The 15,270-nt window shown below is 40.3% G+C and overlaps 1 protein-coding gene across 1 annotated transcript in view; it reads left to right on the forward strand.

Annotated features, from left to right (window-relative positions):
• The first annotated feature begins 625 nt into the window (after positions 1 to 625).
• Positions 626 to 15,270, forward strand: part of LOC124041305 (V-type proton ATPase subunit B, brain isoform-like) — a 46,944-nt gene continuing 32,299 nt past the window's right edge. The window contains exon 1 of the mRNA XM_046358750.1: positions 626 to 852. Coding sequence (XP_046214706.1) covers positions 747 to 852 — 106 coding nt within the window. The 5' untranslated portion in view covers positions 626 to 746. The remainder of the gene's footprint in view (positions 853 to 15,270) is intronic.

Raw genomic sequence — 15,270 nt, forward strand, 5'->3', positions numbered from 1 at the left:
GTTCAGATATTCTAACTGAAGTAGCCTACTTTCAAGGGCCTTTAAAACTGTAGGCCCTCAATATACAAGTACCACTATAACCAAAAGGCAGACATGCTGGGAGAATGTCCATCTCTAGATAGGCTACCTGAAATGCAATCCCCACATGTGCTGTGAAAGACAACCTAGATAATCACATTTTCATTTGGCATTATGAAATCTCTTAAGTGTGTGTGTGAAAATGTTCACCTATTTCCTCCAATTAATCGGTTGAGAGTCGTGTTAATATGATTACATAGCATAGGATCGGTCTTGTAGGCTATCCCATATTCACTGTCCACTCAGAAAGATGATTGTGCTGAGGCGTGCGCATCTAATTGATTAACAGCGGCGTACGCATCCAACTGAAGACCTGTGTGTCTTCTTGTACACTCAAACATCCTTTCGTCACTAATTACCACAGCCACAAAGTCATAAACCCCGTCTATTTATACAATTTATCTTCATAACATCTGGATTTTAAACCTGACGACAATGATAACCCTTATGCATAATCCTAACCTTAATTTAAGACAAATAAGACCATTTATTTCATAAATTCTTGCTATAGACAATTTTGACTTTGTATTTGTAGTAACTAGTGGAAACCCAAACATCCGGATTCCAAAGTCATATGACTAGCCGCCAGCGCAGTGTCATTTAATAGCCTCGCAGCTAGCAGCACACTGTAACGTAGCAGGTAACAAGTTAGTTTCTTTAATTTAACCATGGCAACATTGGTGGGAAACAGGACAATGGACATCAACGGACCTGCTGCGGCAAGGACGCACACACAGGCTGTGACCAGAAACTACATCTCACAACCAAGGCTGAGTACGTACCTAGCCAGAACAAATGTTGATTTTTCCATAGCTTGGTAACGTTAGCTAGAAAAAAAACGTAGTGTCTGTGAAATATCCAATATAAAACTTGACTGACTATCACTGTAGGCGACATAAGTAAAATGCGAAAAGGAGTGAAATGACTAGCTCGCAAGTTAACTTTAGCTTATGGGCCCAATTGTTAGCATTAGCTCGTTAGCAAACCTGTACAGTACACGGAGCTGTTTTACAAAAGTCTAAATGATCTTTGCTTGTATGTTATATTTAATTCTGTAATCAGTTTAATAATAGTTACATGCATATGTTTAGAGCTACGTACTCTGTTGGGACTAAATATAGCGTTGTGAACATTAGCTAGCTAGTTTAAGCAAGTTCAACTACCGTCAGCTGACTGAATAATCGTGAAACGGTAGCGGAATATATCGTGTCACGCATTCAACGGCTTTAGTTACTTTTTTTTTAATACACTGCAGCCTTCGATTTTTCTGCATTTCTTGGAAATTGTAGCTAGCTAATTGTATTGGGTTGTGGACTTGTGGTGTGGAAATGATTCATAGGAAGACATGAATAGTAACAGATGGGTTGATTATCCCACTCATGTGACGAAATCACGTGAGAGGCTGCAGGAGAGGATGTCTCATACATTCATTTTTCATCGATTAATTCCCTATCCTTGCCATAATTTGCATACATATTTTAAACATGTTTGACTGCCATTGCAAAGAATAAAACTAATAGCCAGTCGGTGCCCCCATTATAAAATATACATTTAAGGTTCTTTCCTAGTGTGCAGTGCCTTTCATGTCCCCCTTATTTCATGTAAAATGTGGATTCTAAAAAGATTCAAATACAATTTCAGGTGTCCTTTACCTTAACACAAAAATGTGGATCTTGAAAGTGAATTTTATGCATTTTATGAACTTTTATTTGTTTTCATTGGCTGTAAGTGTTTTTTATCCATGTCCAAGGATGTTATTCATCAACTTCTACATGAAATAAAAGCCATCAAATAATACATTTAAAATCTCTCATCAAAATATTTTTTCATTAATATTGTATTTAACATGTTCTGAGTCCCTGATATCACTTTCCACCCTTTTAGTTTGTATTAATTCTCCTTTTAAGAAAACAGCCCCTTTCCACAATGACATCACATTCAGGAAGTGTCATTGTTTGTTGAGAAACTGATGCTGTTTGTTTTATGTTTCATGATGCTAGTCTGTCTCACTCATACATTTCCACCCTCTTAGGCTAAATTATAGAGAATGAATCAAATTCATTATGCCATCTTAATCTCAATCACCCACAGAGCTATGGATAATTTAGGCTCCACATTTCCACCTTGTTAGGTTCCACCATGTTAGGATTATGCAGTGACTGTATGCGATTATGCACCTAACAGGGATTTAACTGCCTGAGTGAGCCAATATGTTTTTCTGAAAGTCAAACATGGCCCTTTTTCTGATAGAATACCAAAAAAGAGAAATATATAATTTTTCCCTCCCAGAAGTTGAGGTCCAAAAGGCACTGGATTATAGGAATTAAATTGGCTCCCAATATGTAGCCTAGCCATCAGCAATTTGGAAAATTTGACTAAGGTTAGCATTATCAACGTACTCAGATTAATAATAACAAATTATGACCAGTTTTACCAATTAAACTGGAGCTTGTAATGACTTTTGCTTGTCAGTACAAAATACCTGTCTGCATAGAATTTAGTGTTGCTAAATTTCTAACTAGCGTCCTTAGCTAATAGTCTCTTTTTGCAGCTCAGATTCATAAATTTAAAGTAAAAACAATATATGTAAAACACTGATGAAATGGGCCTTTGATGTATTCTTCAGCAGCGGCCAAAATAATGAATACAGGTTTATATGAAAGAGAACATGAAGAGAAATCCTATCCCCATGTTATTATTTCAAGGAACAGTTAATAGAGTCACCATCCATCTGTGATATGCCACCATCTCGGAGGCCTTTTAACAGTGGTGTATTGGGAAGAGGGTGCCTTTCAGCCATCTTTTCTTCACCAGGGTGTGAAAATATGCATGGCCAACATCCAGCTGTGGTTTGGAATAGTCTTTCTCTGATTCTGGCTAAAGGCAGGACTTTAGAACCATATTGTACTCTGAATTCAGCCTCTATCTGCTCTTGGTGACGTGTGGAAGGACATTAGGCGGCAGGGTAGCCTAGTGGTTAGTGTTGGACTAGTAACCGGAAGGTTGCAAGTTCAAACCCCCGAGCTGACAAATCTGTCGTTCTGCCCCTGAACAGGCAGTTAACCCACTGTTCATAGGCCATCATTGAAAATAAGAATTTGTTCTTAACTGACTTGCCTGGTTAAATAAAGGTAAAATAAATTAGAGGTAGGCATATGGGCTTATATTGTATGTTTTGAGTTTGAACATAAAATGGTAGCCCATGGGCCTGCCTGTCAACATAACAAAGGAGTATACATCCATTGTCATCTCTGTAAAGGACAAGACTCAGCATAATGAGCAAAACGAGTGACCTAAGCGACTGAGTGTTGTATGATTGTCGGTGACCGGCGCGCTGGATCCAGTATCTTAGAAACGGCCACCCTCCTGGGCTTTTCACATGCAGTGTCTAGAATTTACGAGAATGGTGCGAGGAACAAAAAACATCCATTCAGCGGCAGTCCTGTGAGTGAAAACAGCTCGTTGATAAGAGGTTGAAGGAGAATGGCAAGAATTTTGCCAGCTAACAGGAGGTCCAAAAACAGACAAATAATGGCGCAGAACGACATCTCGGAACGCACAACTCGTCAATCCTTGTCACGGAGGGCTATTGCAGCAGATGACCACACAGGGTTCCATCAGGTGAAAACAAGAAGATTCGGCTCCAGTGGGCACGCGATCAGCAACACTGGATAATTGAGAAGTGGAAAAACATTGCCTGGAACATGACAGCGAGTTCAGTTTACTTGAGTGGCATGAGCAGTTCCCAGACCTCAATTCTATAGAGCATCTTTGGGATGAGATGGAACGGGCTGTTAGCAGCATGAATGTACCGGCGTCCAATCTGCATCAACTGCGTGATGCCATCGTGTCAGCATAGACCTACATCCCTGTGGAACTTTCTGACACTTTGTAGAATGTCACAAAGAATTCAGGCTGTTCTGAAGGCAAAGGGTTGTCTGACCCGGTACTAGATGGGTGTACCTAATAAACTGGCTAATGAGTGTACATGTAGGTTAGTTTATGATGGAAAGCGGCAATTGTTCATGATCCATTTTAAGTGGCACTTTCAGGGTGGGAAATGAACACCGTGTGCCATTCTTGTGATGTTGCTATTCATTGTAAATGTTTGTAGGCCTATGTAGCCAAATTGTATCTATGATTGTATGCTATCCATTTGTATCTTATATGTTCTAATTATATCTGTAAATTAACCAATGTTATCAAGCCACACCCGGCCATGATTACAGACACCTGTGTGTTCTTTGACACTATATAAACTAGTGACCCGCAGTGTTTGTTATACCCTGATGAAGACCGCTTGTCTGCCAAAACGTTGGTCTTTAGGTTATTCAATTATTGCGTGTGGCTCCTTTGTCTTTTTAAGGGAAGGGAAACACCCGCCAAATGCAGGTAGATTTTGGCATTGGCAGGTAAGAATGTCCTTTTCACCAGTCACGCTGGCAGGTGGTCAAACAGAATTCGGGAACAGTTAAAACGTTTAAAAAAATCAAAAGCCCAAATGTTCGGTGACCTGAAAGACCTACTAACTGTCCTTGTGCTTCTTGGCTAGTTGCATCGTTTTGTTCACATGCTAGGTTGTTTTTCAATATTAGTTAGAGTTTTTCTACAACAGAGATTCCAGTCTCTGAAAGACACTGAATTGCAACGGAAAAGGCCCTCCCCTTAAAGGGGCAGCTGAACATGTCTCACCTGACTGACTCATATTTTTGTGAGTACATTGTGCTTGATTGACCATGGAACACTCCAAAAACCTTTTATTGATGAACTTTTAGTCATTTCTTAACATTAAAGCACAGAAATAATTTAATTATGCTCATAAATGTACCTATAAGCTTCAAGTAATAGCCCAGGCATTTATTTCCTTAAATCACTGAACAAAAGGTGCTTAGAAGACAGGCTTCCATTTGAGCCAGGTGTCTATTTCCTTAATGCACACACATTTTGCTCATTTTTATAGTTAATTGTTTAATTCCTGCATTCACTACCAGCATTTGAACGTCTTTATTTCCTGCACCGTGTGATCATTTACACACGGTCATATTTATTTTGTCTTAGTATGCCTCTATTAAAAATAAAGCTTTTTGCCAGTTAACTAGAAGTTCTCAGTGGCCAATTTTTTTTTTTACCAGTCATTGCTGAATTATTTAATATAAACCTTGTAAACATTCATGGTAACCTCGTAAGCAATTCATTTAGACCCAATGTTTATTTAATTAAAAATGCCGTTTATTTGCTGAAATGTGCCGTTGCCTTGCTATTAAAATGGACAGGCAGCTCCTAAGTATCAACTTATGTACTCCTTGTAAAAAATGTCAGCATTAGAGCTGTGAACTAATAATAATAAATAAGCTGTATCACAGCATTTTGTTGCAGGGCAGGCACTTGATTCTTGATGTTCAGTTTATCTGTTTTTGCTATTGTCTAAATGATATCTTTTAGCATATTGCTTAAGGTTTGGGTCACACAAATGAAATTGAATTGAGCAATATACAACATTTACTTCTTGCTAGTAAAATATATTTTATCTTAGAAACAAGCATGCTCATCCAGGACTTGTGATTTTTGGTGTAATTATTGCAAAAATATTTGGGCTCGTCAAATCTACCAGCCACTCAGATTTAGATTTTTTTCCCGTCTAACAGTGGCTGGTGGACTAAATCATAAAATGCCCAGGGTGGGACATTAACTTATCACAACGTTTTAGCCTTTGATGGTTTATACATTTCCTCATTGGAATCTTGCCCTCATTGGCTGTTGGGAAATTACTTACCATTTCTTACTACCATTTTTCAGCTGTTTTCCAGTACCTGAAGCCTGCCTCACCCTTTGTTCACCCTAAACTTGTTTCTTGGAAAATTTGGTATCGCTTCCCCTAGCCTTGATTAACTGAAATACACCTCTTCAATGTATTTAAGACCACAAAAGAAAGTAGGCAGGGAGGGAGTCTTACTTGAGGAGAGGACTATGATCACGACAACGAACTAGGCCTTAATTGATATTTCTGATCTAAATCAATGAAGAACCTTTCTTGAAGATGTATTTAAATATGTATGTTTCTTGTACCGACAGGTTTCCAGTACATATTTTAAGGTCTTACAATGTACACAATATTCCTGCTATAGAAAATAGCTTGAAATACATTTTCAATATGGGATTTTGACTAAACGTCTTCAGCCTAAAGACTAAAAAGATTCCATGTGCTGGTCCGACACTATATTTAGGTTACAATAATAAGCTCTGATTGATATTTACCGTAGCATAGGAAATACAGGTAACTCACAAAATAAAGGAAACACCACCATGCTTGTCTTAATTGCCAGAACAGCTTCAATGTGCATTGGCATAGATTTTACAAGTGGGTGGAACTCTATTGGAGTGATGTGACACCAGTCTTCCATGAGAAATTCCATCATTTGGTGTTTTGTTGATGGTGGTAGAAAATGCTCTCGCAGGCGCCAGTCCAGAATCGCCCGTAAGTGTTCAACCAGGTTGAGATCTGGTGACTGACACACACTTTTTAAACCCCATATGCTCCTTTGAGACCCCTCTTTCAAAGTCATGGAGATCTCTTCTTCCAGCGATGGTAGCCAAATAATGGGCAACTGGCATTTTGATACATGACCCTTTAAAGAATGATGGAGTGTTAATTGCTTAATTAACTCAGGAACCACACCTGTGTGGAAGAACCTGCTTTCAATATACTTTGTGTCCCTGATTTACTGAAGTGTTTCCTTTATTTTGGCAGTTACCTGTAGATGGTACCTCTCATTGCCTCTTTTGTCTATATCTCACTGATGTTCTTCACTGTCCCTCATATATATTTACACCTCAAACATGTCCTATCATAGAGCTAGCCAGGTGGTATTTTTCCTTGAGTATCAGAGGAAAGCATGGACTAAAAGCCTCTTAGCAAACTGGAAGGAAATTACTTAATGGAGCGGAGGCCATCTGAAAGCTAAGGCGAAGATGCTGCTTTGCGTTATAACCCTATTTCCCTCCCATCCTACTTTTCAAATGTCTCCTCTAATGTAGGCATGCCAGATTGAACCATTTTTCATTCTCATCAAACATTATACTGAACAGCTGCCATTCAATGCGTGCTTATAGTCCGGGCAGCAATTTGAACAAATAATATTTTAGACAGCAGTTTAGCCTTCTCTCTGTTATTTTAGTGGTGCATGAGCTGGCACATGTTTTTCATAAAAAGGCGTCCTGTTTTTCTATTTAACATTTTTGAAACTGGTATGAAAATAGTGACAAACACCATTTTCATGAATAATTTAAGATGGAATGCAATATGTTCAATGCCTACTATCATAGTAATGAGTTGGCATCCTTGCAGTATCATGTGTGCCATATATCCAACTTTATTGGGAGAGGTTGGTGGGTAGCCTATAACCTGTACTTTCAGAGACTTGGTTCAAAGAAACCATTTCCCTGGGGTAGCTATATGAATGCAACCTAGGCTATAGGATCACAATGTACCAAGTCTTTGCGGTATGTCAGTGAATCAACAGGCGTATGAGCGAGGCAATGAAAATATTCTATGAAATGGAGGAGACATAAACAGAGGTGTACAGCAAGTCTTTGACTTTAATTGTATAAAGGTCCTTTGTTGAAATTGTCTTGAGACAAAGGTAATTTACCCAGTGGATGGCTTCCCATTGTTTTAGTTGGACACAGTCAGTGTTATAAAGACATTGCACAAGACAGACTATTTCTTTGTAATGATGTACTAGGCTAATGATAAAATCATTTTCATTTTCAAAACCCGTCCTAAACTTATTTCTTTGAACAATTCTATAGTGTTCATTACTTGTCTCTGCATTTATTTAAGCAACTAGCTTGTCAGAGAAATAAATACTTTCTGTGGATGTTTGTCTTGACATGAAAGAAAATGAACGTGCCATTTATTTTTGCATTTGTATGAGGAGAAATCAGAGTTGAGACATTTCCTCAGCTTGGTGTTTTTCACATTTCTTTACATGCCTTCCTTAAACTGTAGTGAGCCTTATGGAGAAGTGAGAGGCCAGTTTATTTTCCATGTCAAATCTCCTCTGTTGCTCCATTTGATCACTTCCTCCATGATCAGAATAGTGATTTCCCCTTTTCAGATACTGTATGTTGTCAGTGGCTACCCTTTTAAATTAACCAGTGAGTTTGTTAGAATTGAAAGTACTATAATCTACTTAGCAAATATTCAGTGCATTTCATGACTGAAATTGAATTTAATTCAACCTTCCTTTGCTCCTGCCGACAATGAGGGACCCAAACTGAGCCATCTCTAGACAGGTTAGGCTACCAAGAGAATGGCAAAATGCTTCTCACCCCTGCAAATGGCTCTAAACTGTTGCTGTGGCATCCTTCTTGTTTCAATCTGTTATAACTGCACCACCTTTGCAGATGGGCTCTGGGGTTAACCAGCTGCCTCTCTGTATAGGTGTCCCCCGTCAGTATGCTCCCCACCAGCAAAAACTACCTCACAGATTAGTGTTCCCACCCTGCTAGCCAATTCTCCCCTGGTCCGAGTCTGATTACATGCTTCCCAATCAATGCAGTCAGGTAGGGAGTCCTTTTTCCATATTGGGGCCATCTACCTGCAAGGTTAAAAGCATGCCCATTTGATGGGGTTGTCATCACTACGAGGAGCATTGTGAGAAGAGCTGTATGTTAGAAACAGTGGTGAGTAGGAGGCACTGGCAAATTGGACAGCATCCCCATTTATTTTGTCATACTAATTGATACCTGTCTTTTAATCATGTGTATGCTTATCTTTATGATCACTGTCAACAGACATGCATTTTTTTCCCCCTCTATACATACGACATTCTATTTGGTTTTAAATTTGGCTTCTCAGAAATGTAACACTTTAAAAAAATATATGTTTGTGTGTGTGTGAGTTTCTGCCATTTCAACAAATTATTTACAAAGTCTGTAACATACCAATGCCTGTACGCAGGCTTTTATAGCCTTAACCGTGTTTTCAGGAAGCAGGCTGATTAGGCTATTCAATTCCATATTCATCAAAAATAATTCAGCTGTCCTTGTGCCATAGTGTATATTCTATCATTCAGAAGTTTGTGGTCACTTAGAAATGTCCTTGTTTTTGAAAGAAAAGCAAAGAAAATTGTCCATTTAAAATAACATCAAATTGATCAGAAATACAGTGTAGACATTGTTAATGTTGTAAATGACTATTGTAGCTGGAAACGGCAGATTTTTAATGGAATATCTACATAGGCGTACAGAGGCCCATTATCAGCAATCATCACTCCAGTGTTCCAATGGCACATTGTGTTAGCTAAACCCTTTTGGATTTCTAATTGATCATTAGAAAACCCATTTGAAATTATGTTAGCATAGCTGAAAACCTGTTCTGATTTAAAGAAGCAATAAAACGGGTATTCTTTAGACTAGTATCTGGAGCATCAGCATTTGTGGGTTCGATTACAGGCTCAAAATGTCCAGAAACAAATAACTTTCTTCTGAAACTCGTCAGTCTATTCTTGTTCTGAGACATGAAGTCTATTCCATGCGAGAAATTGCCAAGAAACTGCAGATCTTGTACAATTCTGTGTAGTACTCCCTTCACAGAACAGCGCAAACTGTCTCTAACCAGAATAGAAAGAGGAGTGGGAGGCCCTGGTGCACAAGTGAGCAAGAGGACAAGTACATTAGTGTCTAGTTTGAGAAACCGACACCTCACAAGTCCTCAAATGGCAACTTCATTAAATACTACCCGGTCTCAACGTCAACAATGAAGAGGCGACTCCGGGATGCTGGTCTTCTAGGCAGAGTTCCTCTGTCCAGTGTCTGTGTTATTTTGCCCATCTTAATCTTTTCTTTTTATTGACCAGTCTGAGATGGATTTTTCTTTGCAACTCTGCCTAGAAGGCAGGAATATGGAATATCCTTCATTTCTCAGAACAAGAATAGACAGAGGAGTTTCAGAAGAAAGTTATGTTTATGGCCATTTTGAGCCAAATGCCGTTTTATTGCTTCTTTAATCCGGACTGCAGTTCAGCTGTGCTAACATAATTGCAAAAGGGTTTTCTAATGATCAATTAGAAAACCCTTTTGGAATAGATAACACAACGTGCCATTGGATCACTGGAGTGATTGTTGCTGATAATGGGCCTCTGTACGCTTATGTAGGTATTCCATTAAAAATCAGCCGTTTCCAGCTACAATAGTCATTTACAACATTAACAATGCCTACACTGTATTTTTGATCAATTTGATGTTATTTTAATGGACAAAAAATTAGCTTTTCTTTCAACAAGGACATTTCTAAGAGACCTAACTTTTGAACGGTAGTGTTTTTTAAATAAATTGGTTTCCATTTGTGAACTCTCTTACACTGGTTTTTAGAAGCAATTGAGATTTTTTCTGAAGGTTGCTTTAATTCAGTTTGGCATTGCCAGTCTTATTTTGTTTTGCACTGCGGTAGAAATAGGTTTATTTTCTACTACCAGCCTGAAGGTTTGAATTGTTAAACAATTAGGCCAACATCTTGTCAAAATGGCACCATTAAAAACAGTTAGCCTAATGAGGATAGTTAAGGTATTTTGACATCGGTATGTTAATGCCCGTCTACTAATCTTTGGAACTGTCATATTTGAACACCGCCTTCATGATCTTTGTATGATCCTTGTATGACTTATTCACCCCTACTATCTAGAGAACCAGCAGTATTCTGTTCTACCTGATAACTAATTGTATCCATCTGGTGCCCCAGGTTTAAAGTAGCTGTTTCCAGATTTCTATGAAATATGATCTATAATGAATTACAATCGTTTTCCTTCTGAATGTATTTTTATCAAGTACAGTTGAAGTGATAAGTGTACATATACCTTAGCTAAACACAGTTATACTCAGTTTTTCACAATTCCTGACATTTAATCCTAAAAAAATCCCTGTTTTAGGTCAGTTAGGATCACCACTTTATTTTAAGAATTTGAAATGTCAGAATAATAGTAGAGATTTATTTCAGCTTTTATTTCTTTCATCACATTCCCAGTGGGTCAGAAGTTTACATACACTCAATTCGTATTTGGTAGCATTGCCTTTTAAATGGTTTAACTTGGGTCAAAGGTTTCGGGTAAACTTCCACAAGCTTCCCACAATAAGTTGGGTGAATTTTGTCCCATTCCTTCTGACAGAGCTGGTGTAACTGAGTCAGGTTTGTAGACCTTGTTCGCACACGCTTTTTCAGTTCTGACCACACATTTTCTATGGGATTGAGGTCAGGGCTTTGTGATGGTTTTCCTTAACCTGTTACTCCTACCCCCTACTTTTTCGAACATTCTGTTAAAAATCGCGCAACATTTCAGCGCCCTGCTGCTCATGCCAGGAATATAGTATATGCATAGTATATGCACCGAGGTGGTGAGGGTAGGCAACAACATCTCCTCCCCGCTGATCCTCAACACGGGGGCCCCACAAGGGTGCGTTCTGAGCCATCTCCTGTACTCCCTGTTCACCCACGACTGCGTGGCCACGCACGCCTCCAACTCAATCATCAAGTTTGCGGACGACACAACAGTGGTAGGCTTGATTACCAACAACGACGAGACGGCCTACAGGGAGGAGGTGAGGGCCCTCGGAGTGTGGTGTCAGGAAAATAACCTCACACTCAACGTCAACAAAACTAAGGAGATGATTGTGGACTTCAGGAAACAGCAGAGGGAACACCCCCCTATCCACATCGATGGAACAGTAGTGGAGAGGGTAGCTAGTTTTAAGTTCCTCGGCATACACATCACAGACAAACTGAATTGGTCCACTCACACTGACAGCGTCGTGAAGAAGGCGCAGCAGCGCCTATTCAACCTCAGGAGGCTGAAGAAATTCGGCTTGTCACCAAAAGCACTCACAAACTTCTACAGATGCACAATCGAGAGCATCCTGGCGGGCTGTATCACCGCCTGGTACGGCAACTGCTCCGCCCTCAACCGTAAGGCTCTCCAGAGGGTAGTGAGGACTGCACAACGCATCACCGGGGGCAAACTACCTGCCCTCCAGGACACCTACACCACCCGTTGTTACAGGAAGGCCATAAAGATCATCAAGGACAACAACCACCTGAGCCACTGCCTGTTCACCCCGCTATCATCCAGAAGGCGAGGTCAGTACAGGTGCATCAAAGCTGGGACCAAGAGACTGAAAAACAGCTTCCATCTCAAGGCCATCAGACTGTTTAACAGCCACCACTAACATTGAGTGGCTGCTGCCAACACACTGTCATTGACACTGACCCAACTCCAGCCATTTTAATAATGGGAATTGATGGGAAATGATGTAAATATATCACTAGCCACTTTAAACAATGCTACCTTATATAATGTTACTTACCCTACATTATTCATCTCATATGCATATGTATATACTGTACTCTACATCATCGACTGCATCCTTATGTAACACATGTATCACTAGCCACTTTAACTATGCCACTTTGTTTACTTTGTCTACACACTCATCTCATATGTATATACTGTACTCGATACCATCTACTGTATGCTGCTCTGTACCATCACTCATTCATATATCCTTATGTACATGTTCCTTATCCCCTTACACTGTGTATAAGACAGTAGTTTTGGAATTGTTAGTTAGATTACTTGTTGGTTATCACTGCATTGTCGGAACTAGAAGCACAAGCATTTCGCTACACTCTCATTTAACATCTGCTAACCATGTGTATGTGACAAATAAAATTTGATTTGATTTGGGTCAACAATGAGCTGATTGTTGACTAAATAATATAGTTCTGGAGGATAGCTAGGCTAACATTACTTCACCTTTGTCAGCCAACTAAACCTAACACACTCGCATCAAGCAGCTGACAAAGCAGCAAATTGTGCTTTTTAGTTTGTTTTTTATTTTATTTTTATTTCACCTTTATTTAACCAGGTAGGCTAGTTGAGAACAAGTTCTCATTTGCAACTGCGATCTGGCCAAGATAAAGCATAGCAGTGTGAACAGACAACACAGAGTTACACATGGAGTAAACAATTAACAAGTCAATAACACAGTAGAAAAAAAGGGGAGTCTATATACAATGTGTGCAAAAGGCATGAGGAGGTAGGCGAATAATACAATATTGCAGATTAACACTGGAGTGATAAATGATCAGATGATCATGTACAGGTAGAGATATTGGTGTGAAAAAGAGCAGAAAAGTAAATAAATAAAAAAAACAGTATTAAAAACAGTATGGGAATGAGGTAGGTGAAAATGGGTGGGCTATTTACCAATAGACTATGTACAGCTGCAGCGATTGGTGAGCTGCTCGGATAGCTGATGTTTGAAGTTGGTGAGGGAGATAAAAGTCTCCAACTTCAGCGATATTTGCAGTTCGTTCCAGTCACAGGCAGCAGAGTACTGGAACGAAAGGCGGCCAAATGAGGTGTTGGCTTTAGGATGATCAGTGAGATACACCTGCTGGAGCGTGTGCTACGGATGGGTGTTGCCATCGTGACCAGTGAACTGAGATAAGGCGGAGCTTTACCTAGCATGGACTTGTAGATGACCTGGAGCCAGTGGGTCTGGCGACGAATATGTAGCGATGGCCAGCCGACTAGAGCATACAAGTCGCAGTGGTGGGTGGTGTAAGGTGCTTTAGTGACAAAATGGATGGCACTGTGATCGACTGCATCCAGTTTGCTGAGTAGAGTGTTTGAAGCCATTTTGTAGATGACATCGCCGAAGTCGAGCATCGGTAGGATAGTCAGTTTTACTAGGGTAAGCTTGGCGGCGTGAGTGAAGGAGGCTTTGTTGCGGAATAGAAAGCAGACTCTTGATTTGATTTTCGATTGGAGATGTTTGATGTGAGTCTGGAAGGAGAGTTTGCAGTCTAGCCAGACACCTAGGTACTTATAGATGTCCACATATTCAAGGTCGGAACCATCCAGGGTGGTGATGCTAGTCGGGCATGCGGGTGCAGGCAGCGATCGGTTGAAAAGCATGCATTTGGTTTTACTCGCGTTTAAGTTTTTTGTTTTACCAATTCATTGCATTAAGGAACATCCCTACCCTAAACCTTTTACCCAGGGCTTGCATTAATGCAGAAATATGCAAAAAAGAAAAGAGAACGCATAAACGCACATCTAAAATGCTTATTGTAATTTCTGCTAGCCTCAGACTAATTTTGTGCTTGAGTTGCCCTTCTCTTCCACTCGGATAAGAATTCACAAAGGGTATTTCTATCAGCAGACAGTGCTCTGACTGATGTGTAGCTACTTTTCTCTGGTTATATGCATGATTAACTTAATGCAAAACATTAGGAAATGTATCTGGCTACTTTCTTTCTATGAAAAACAAATATGATCGCCATAGTTTTTGTAAATAAGACATTTACATTACATTTAAGTCATTTAGCAGACGCTCTTATCCAGAGCGACTTACAAATTGGTGCATTCACCTTATGACATCCAGTGGAACAACCACTTTACAATAGTGCATCTAAATATTTTAAGGGGGGGTGAGAAGGATTACTTTATCCTATCCTAGGTATTCCTTAAAGAGGTGGGGTTTCAAGTGTCTCCGGAAGGTGGTGATTGACTCCGCTGTCCTGGCGTCGTGAGGGAGTTTGTTCCACCATTGGGGAGCCAGAGCAGCGAACAGTTTTGACTGAGCTGAGCGGGAACTGTACTTCCTCAGTGGTAGGGAGGCGAGCAGGCCAGAGGTGGATGAACGCAGTGCCCTTATTTGGGTGTAGGGCCTGATCAGAGCCTGGAGGTACTGAGGTGCCGTTCCCCTCACAGCTCCGTAGGCAAGCACCATGGTCTTGTAGCGGATGCGAGCTTCAACTGGAAGCCAGTGGAGAGAGCGGAGGAGCGGGGTGACGTGAGAGAACTTGGGAAGGTTGAACACTAGACGGGCTGCGGCGTTCTGGATGAGTTGTAGGGGTTTAATGGCACAGGCAGGGAGCCCAGCCAACAGCGAGTTGCAGTAATCCAGACGGGAGATGACAAGTGCCTGGATTAGGACCTGCGCCGCTTCCTGTGTGAGGCAGGGTCGTACTCTGCGGATGTTGTAGAGCATGAACCTACAGGAACGGGCCTCCGCCTTGATGTTAGTTGAGAACGACAGTTTGTTGTCCAGGATCACGCCAAGGTTCTTAGCGCTCTGAGACCTTGCTTTTTAATTGTAAGCACGAATGTGTGTGTGTGTGTGTGTGTATAT

This window comes from Oncorhynchus gorbuscha, linkage group LG08 (genome assembly GCF_021184085.1).
Source record: "Oncorhynchus gorbuscha isolate QuinsamMale2020 ecotype Even-year linkage group LG08, OgorEven_v1.0, whole genome shotgun sequence".
NCBI lineage: Eukaryota > Metazoa > Chordata > Actinopteri > Salmoniformes > Salmonidae > Oncorhynchus > Oncorhynchus gorbuscha.